We start from the raw sequence: 7,500 nt of genomic DNA, 5'->3' as shown, positions 1-7,500 counted from the left end.
CAGTCTCATAAAATAGTAAATAGTAATATTCTGCTTGTTCTGTAAATTTTAATTCTAGGTACCACTGGGCTTCAAAAGGAGCTGAGGCACTCCAACAGGATGTCCCGTAGCTTCTCTCGTAATTTAGTGTTGCTACATATAATGTGTGTTGAGGCATCACTGATCTTGATTATCACATCTTCATTTTCCTGAAAAGTAAATAATATTATTCACAATAACACTGCCCATTATATTACCTCAACTCTATTTTTATAGGGATTTGACACTTTTCTTTCCCCCCTAAATATCTATATATTAAAAATTTAAAAAAACCCGTATCTATTCTTCAAAATCCCATTCCAGCTGCACTGCTTCTGCAATACTTCTCCTGAGTTACATTAAAGCTAATATTCTGAAATTACAATTGATCAATAGGTAGGATTATCCTGCACCTTTAATAAAAGCAATGTTTATACCTTAAAAAAATCAATACATAAATCTTACCAAAGTAATGATGCATACTCCAGGCAACTCTTCTACTCTTGCATCTGTCAAACCTGCCTGTGCAAGCCTCTGCACCAAGTCATCGACAGACAAGTTTCCGTATGGATAACTGTTAGGTAACTTACTGATGGTGTCTTCATCCTCTAAAGGCTGTTTGATGAAAAAGAAAGACCATTTACTTCGAAGAAATAAGTCAAGTGTAAGACATGTGCCCTAATAAGCTAAAAATACCCTATCAAAAACTATCAAAACAATCTAAAGTTGTTTTTTCATACTGTTGCACGATATTTGCGGACTTAAATAAATAAATACCAAAACAAATAAATAAAAGAAATCCCATCTTTCTACATATAATGCAATTTACCTTTAGCACATATTTGTTGTCCTGGACATGTAATCCAGCCGATATGGTAGCTGTGCTGAGGCCAGGTCTAATGTTGCTTAGGTTGAGGGCAAGAGCCAGACCGGGGGCCAGCTTCACGCTCTCAAGTCTTCTGTGGATCCCAAGGTCCAGGACTTGGCACTCACTGTATGTCAAAGGGGTCTCCTCCTGATAATGAAGGAATCACATTAGATTCTGATATCTACAGATGTATATACAAATACATGAACATATGAACTAATATATGTGTAAGTATAGATAAATAAATCATAGATAAATAAATCATTATAATTCCTCGTTTTGCAATGGAAATAGAATATCTATGGCATATAAAATCTAAAGTTTACTTCTGCCATGATTTCAAGTGACAAATTAACATGAGCACAATAATGGCCATACACTATCCTTCAAGGGTTAAAATGAAAAGAAAGGTTGAAGAGCAAATGCCGGCTGCTGAAACTCACAAGATTTAATGTGAGATCTGTGCGGTGTGGGGCACTTGGAGGTGGCCGCAGATACATCTCCGGAACAACAAGTTTCCCTGGCTTCAGCTCGCTTATCAGTTTTCTCGCCTGTTTTGCACACATTGGAAGAAGATTACTTAAAGATCAGCACAGACAGAAATTTAGTCTTTTCCTACTGAGTCTTCTATCAAGGAAAGCTGAAGTTCTATATAATATATCAACCACATAATAACAGCAGCAGCAGACACTCATGAATTCAATGGCTAATCCCTTATTTCTATTTAAAGCATCTGCAAAAAGCTTTATAACTTATTTCATTTGGATATCTAAATATATTCTGGTGATTTTAATTCCTGTTAACAAAAATTAAAAAACAGAATACTCAAAATCACACCTGAGTAAAGTTGAGACTGGTGTCAATTGGGCAGTAGACCGGTCGCATTGCTAGAGGCTGGAAGGGTGCAAGAGCTTCCGCAAAATCAAACTCAGGCTCTGAAATTCACAACTGACTAGAGACCTTTCACTACCATTAAGATTCCTAATTAAGAAATACCATCTAAAATATCTAAAACACTTACAATGTTCAACAAAAGAACTTATATCTCAGGCATACTTCTAAAATCTTTTTCACCATGTCGTCCTTTCATTGACAATTACTCACGGAAAACTTACCAGTAAACAAGACAGCATTTTGTGGGTTATTCCCCCACATTTCTATAAAGTGCACAGCATCTCCAAACCTTAAGCTTGGATGTCCACAAAATACAATACAGGGCTGAAAAATAGAAATATTGGTTATATACATACAAATATATATAAAGATAATGATTCCAATGCCTATCCTTACAATTCTATCTTTATTTACAAATTATTTGCCAATGTAAATAGCCTAAACTAGAAAATGAGCTAAATTCTACAGCATGAAATCAAGTTAAAAACACTGAAATAAAGGATGAGCTTTTCATGTCCAACTTGAAGTAGGTACATACATAAGAAAAATGAGTAGAAAATTTCAATCAATTACAAACAGACATATACAGAGTATAATGAATTACCTACATATAAGTTCAAATCACCTAGACTACTAATCTGAATGATTTTGGCCGCCTCACCTGTCTGTACTCACTGCTGAAACCTTCCGCATGAAGACTCTTGAAAGGTTTAAGTCTACCTGTGCGAGTGAGATGTGCGTGTGGGAAGGGGTCGTCCATGTTGTAAACCTTCCCTTGTTTACTAGATGACAGCCTATTGTGAAAATATTACTTATTTAATTCAATTACTTATCTTAAAGACACAAGAGAACAAGGAGATCCTGTCCTAAAGAAATCATATCATATGTGAACATCCTGAAATATCAAAGACTACGACAGCCAAACCACAAAGATCTTTTTCAGATCTTTTTACTCACCACTCCGAAAAGATATTGGAGTAGGCCAGCGAGCTTTCAGCCATGGGAGATACAAAGTACATGGGGATTAGCGACAAGCCTAGATTATCCAGGTGGTTTGACAGGCACTCAAAGAGATCGTACACAACGCCACTTGGATAACACGGAACCAAGGCATTACCACCACTCCGTACAGTTTGAGCTGTGAAAAGAAAAGAATCAAGAAAATATATTTGACAAAAATTCTGCACAATCATCAAAGAATGGTTATTCTTAATAATAGCAGCCCTGTTAAACCTTGGTCAACAAAGTTTAAAGCTTTGCATGTGCACATTATAGGAAAAATAATTTTTGGTCTACATCTGTACACAACTATTTCTGTTCAAAATGTTTTATTTTGAATGCTTATAATACTGATAATTTTGAGATTCTTTTATGGGGGAGGGGGTTCTATTTCATTTCCTGCAGTTGTCCCCAGATTGTTGTCCTATTTGAGAACAACAATTATCATATTTCGTCCCTCAAGGGTTAAAGAAATGAAACCATAACTAGCAGAATAGAAATCCACTATACACAAAATAAGCTTATAAAAGATGCTTTTCATAGATCTTTTTTTTTTTGGCAATTCTACTTCTGCAATCCACTGCTGATCACTTATACTTACAACCGATATTTTGAAAAGGCAGATACTCACCTACGGCAACACAAAATTCTCCCAACATGGAATCCGGGTTGAACATGGGTGTGTGGTTCAGGGCTGTCATAATAAGCACATCTGCATTTTTGAGTGAAGTCTGATCAATTGGTCGTGGGTGAGTTGTCAGAGTTGAGGACCCACTGAGGTAGGCTAACTATAAGAAGAGAAAGAGTAAAAATGATTATCATTGCTTAGCATGATATAATTATAATTGTATATCCAACCAATACTCAATGAAAATAACAGTAAGGCACATGATGAATGGGGAGACACGTGTTTTTTCCTATTATTCCCATTTTATTTTGGCAATAATGTGCATTTAAAACTACATCCATCATTGCTTTTCTCTTTTTTTTTATAGAGCAAAAACAACATCTGTTATTTTCTTAGTTTGCTATTACCATCACTCTATCTATTTTTTCAATAATACAAACAAAATTCACACAGAAAATAACATCATTTTCAAAAATCATCCTCTTTTCTAAATAAAACTAAAATAAACAACTGGTTTCGTCTAACAGCCCTAACCACAACTATTGAGGTCATACCAAAGGCCTCTTTCATGCTAGCCTGTCTCTGGAAGGAATACCCTGATGGACAAGACCATCCATACAGAATTAAGCAAGTACTGTTAAGTGTCTATAAAGCATGAGTTGCTGGTACCAGATTGCGTGAGGAACAGGTCCAACACATTGATGAGATATATGGTCCTGCTAGCTGCATCCATGATCCAATGCAAAAGGAATCAAGTTGCGACTCCTAGGCACAGGAAAAGTCTGGCAATATCGGAAACTTGAAAATGAACAGCCTGGTTCTTCTATTACTTCCAAATACTGCTGTCAAGAAAGCTTATGACTCATAATACCAGACCAATTTCTCTGCTGATTTCCTATTCCAACAGCCCACAGTTATGAACTATATAACAAAAATATTTAAGAGTTCTGGGTTGACTTCAATGTGTTTACCACGAGTACATATCAAATGAGCAGGTTTTTCTGAGACCATTAACCTATTGGACCCGGGTGATATTGCGGTCATGTCATGGAAAAACTTGAGGGGAGAGTGACGTGAACATGCCGTCATCGGGTAAACTTGCCGTCATGAGCGAAAGCTAGGGTGATGGAAAAGACTCACCACAAGTGCACAAACCTCTTGGAGTGTGATTTGACTCATCTGAAGTGCTCCTATCTTCAAGTGTCTCAGTAGGACTCTGATATGTCTTGAACTATAGCGACTGAGCCCCTTGCATGATATACTGAGCAGTATAGTGAATCTATGATTGCTGATGTTTAATCCACTTATGACGGGCCAGCCCCACTTGCCGATTTTGTAGCCACCCGGAAACTTTTATTTTCTGCTTCAAAATATACCGGCAGGAATGGATTAAGCAGTCACTTCTCTCTCAGGATTCAACAGACAGGACTATGTTGACCCATTGGTAGAAAATGGCATTATTTAATGCAAAGTGCCACAGAGGGCACTCTCCTGCGGGGCTTGCCACAGCTGGGGAGCTGCGCAGGCAAGGGGATGTCAGCCGCAAACATGTACACGAACATGTATGTGCCAAGGAGGGAAAGGAGCACCACTATAGAGGGCACTCTCCTGCATGGTCTCCCACACCACCCAAATGTAAAATAAATACATCTACGGGACTAAACACCATATTACATAATACAGCAACCAATGGGTTAATTTAGAGAAAATAGCCTCCCCCTTCCTCACCAAAGTTCCTAATACGTTGTTTCTTATTCCTCCTCAGACGTGTCAGAGTCCTACATGCCTAGGATCAATTACACAGTCATCTGCCTGTCATGTGCTGTGGATGCAGATCTAAAACTAGGTTTCAACTTAACATTCAACATCCAAGATCGTGATACTTTTCTGATGTATCTGATTTTCACTTTAAACAAATGTCTCATATGAGCAGAATGATAAATATCTCGTTACCTACTAGAAAGCAATAATACATATATGTGTTTAAATATCATCATCAAAGCAAGCTTGAGAGTAGATAAAAAAAACATGGGGCCATATTATTTTGAAAAATTCTGAACACTTACACCAAGCTATACTTACTATCAGTTTTTAACTAAATGAATGTTTAACATCTGCTGGTATTACATCAGCTTAAAATTAAGAACACTTAGGTTAACTTTTTCAGTATTTACATATATGCCCTTTTCTTCAAAATTCTCAAAATATAATTATCATATTCCTGTGGGACCAAAATATCAGAATCTGTTACTCTTGTACCACTGTTATGTAATAATACTCTTATTACTATCATAATTCAAGACACATGCACAGAGAGCAATATCAAGGGCTATTGTAATCTTTAACAAATCTTTCACTCAATTACCTTTTCATGATCAGAACTTATAAGCCAGTTACAGCTTCCCAGGCAAAAGCCAGAACTGACAGCTGTCACCTTTAATGCTCCACAAATATCCTGAAAAGTAAGTAAATAAGTAAGTAAATAAGTAAGTAAATAAGTAAGTAGATAGGTAAGTAAGTAAGAAGAAAGAGAAGAAAAGACATTAAATCTTTAACCCATTAACGACGGGTGTCCCATATATGAGACAGCCAAAAAATAAACACTGCCGGGCGTCCTGCCAGTGTGATAGTGTATCGGGGCTCACTCTCCGACGCAGCAGCGGGCCACGGCCGGCAGGCAGACAGACTCCAGGGAAGCTCCGCCTGCCGATTTTGTTGCTGCCCAGAATCTTTTTTTTTTTTGGCTTCAAAATATACCAGCGTGAATGGGTTAAGTTATGAAAACACTAACCTGGTCATAGAAAATGCAATCAGTTTCAATTTTATCAACAATGAGAACAACATACATTGATTTAAACTTACAATCTTTTCATTATAGGCCACAATTTGTACATGGGAAAGAGCAGAATTAATGTCCTTCAAGGAATAAGCTTGCTGCCAAGTCTTGGGACCCTTGACATCGCAGAGTGGTTGAGGGAGCGACCGCAAGTAGTGTTTCCATCTGTATGCGTGTCTGGCTTTTGGGGTCCTCTCAATGTATTCAACAAGTTCCTCCATAAATATTCTGTAAAGTCAAGATTCCTATGAGAAAAAGTGTACATAAACACTTACTAAATATTGATGGAGCTAAATACTCTAGCAGTCAATATCATGTTTGATGTTAACGCCATTTTAAAGTGTGCTAAGGATGGTAGCTCATTAGAAAATATCAATCAATAATTCTATCTTTGGCATTTTAATTTCTCCTAAGAAAGTTTCTCATTAGAAAATATACATAAACACTACTATATATGTAATTTTGGTTTCTGCTAGGAAGGCATGCCACTAGAAAATATATATTAAAGCCTCTATGATGAGTATGGCTATAGCTGGCTATACATAATGGCCTATGACATGTATGCGTGCCATGACTCGCAGCAGGGAGGACAGTTGTACACAGCTTAGGCCTAGCCAATAAGGCTAGATTGTTGCATAATATTACATAACAAATAAATCAGGCCCCGTCATCATAGGGTAAAAAATTACCAAACATAAACCATTTATTTTACTAAGAACTTAAAATACCAGATCAAGATGATCCTTTTTATCCATTTGTCATTCTTATTACAATATAATGAATAAGTCAAAGTCTTCATTAAAAGAGAAATAATGAAAGACTGAAAAAAAGAAAGAAAAAAAAGGAAGAAAGAAAAAGAAACAAAAACACAAACAACCTTAGCCTTACCTTCCGACCTGCATTGTTGGTTCTGTCATGAGTACCACTCCCTTGAATCCTGTGCCGTTGGTGATGAAGGGAAGGGCCAGCATACTCAGGTAGTTTGACACCAAAATTGCGTCCACTTCCGCAAAGTCCACAAGTCCAGACGTAGGAGGACCAATTTCAGGTGGAGAGTCTATAAATATTCTGCTCATGCACTCCCGTAATTCCTGTTGAATTAGAGAATATGAATTGCGTTTCTTATCGTGAATGCAGGTACACAAAGGTATTCTTCCTTATTCCATAAAAAAAAATCCCCAAAAAGAATGTTGCTTTATCTTTATCTGAATCCCTTGAAGCCCGAACCCCTCAACCTCACATATATTCAAAAGTAAT

General features: G+C 37.0%; 1 protein-coding gene across 1 annotated transcript in view; it reads right to left on the bottom strand.

Moving 5' to 3' along the window:
* The window catches only part of IntS9 (integrator complex subunit 9), a 9,591-nt gene that overhangs the window by 100 nt on the left and 1,991 nt on the right, over nucleotides 1-7,500 (bottom strand). The window contains exons 3-14 of the mRNA XM_027353209.2: nucleotides 7,132-7,334; nucleotides 6,270-6,471; nucleotides 5,773-5,862; nucleotides 3,411-3,567; nucleotides 2,738-2,918; nucleotides 2,442-2,574; nucleotides 2,002-2,104; nucleotides 1,724-1,821; nucleotides 1,330-1,437; nucleotides 848-1,033; nucleotides 484-633; nucleotides 1-188 (exon numbers count right to left, since the gene is read on the bottom strand). The exon at nucleotides 1-188 is cut by the window's left edge and continues 100 nt beyond it. Coding sequence (XP_027209010.1) covers nucleotides 72-188; nucleotides 484-633; nucleotides 848-1,033; nucleotides 1,330-1,437; nucleotides 1,724-1,821; nucleotides 2,002-2,104; nucleotides 2,442-2,574; nucleotides 2,738-2,918; nucleotides 3,411-3,567; nucleotides 5,773-5,862; nucleotides 6,270-6,471; nucleotides 7,132-7,334 — 1,728 coding nt within the window. The 3' untranslated portion in view covers nucleotides 1-71. The remainder of the gene's footprint in view (nucleotides 189-483; nucleotides 634-847; nucleotides 1,034-1,329; nucleotides 1,438-1,723; nucleotides 1,822-2,001; nucleotides 2,105-2,441; nucleotides 2,575-2,737; nucleotides 2,919-3,410; nucleotides 3,568-5,772; nucleotides 5,863-6,269; nucleotides 6,472-7,131; nucleotides 7,335-7,500) is intronic.

Source organism: Penaeus vannamei, chromosome 36, assembly GCF_042767895.1.
Source record: "Penaeus vannamei isolate JL-2024 chromosome 36, ASM4276789v1, whole genome shotgun sequence".
Classification (NCBI taxonomy): domain Eukaryota; kingdom Metazoa; phylum Arthropoda; class Malacostraca; order Decapoda; family Penaeidae; genus Penaeus; species Penaeus vannamei.
Note: the sequence above shows the minus strand (reverse complement) of the source record. Positions and strands in the feature narration are given on the sequence as shown.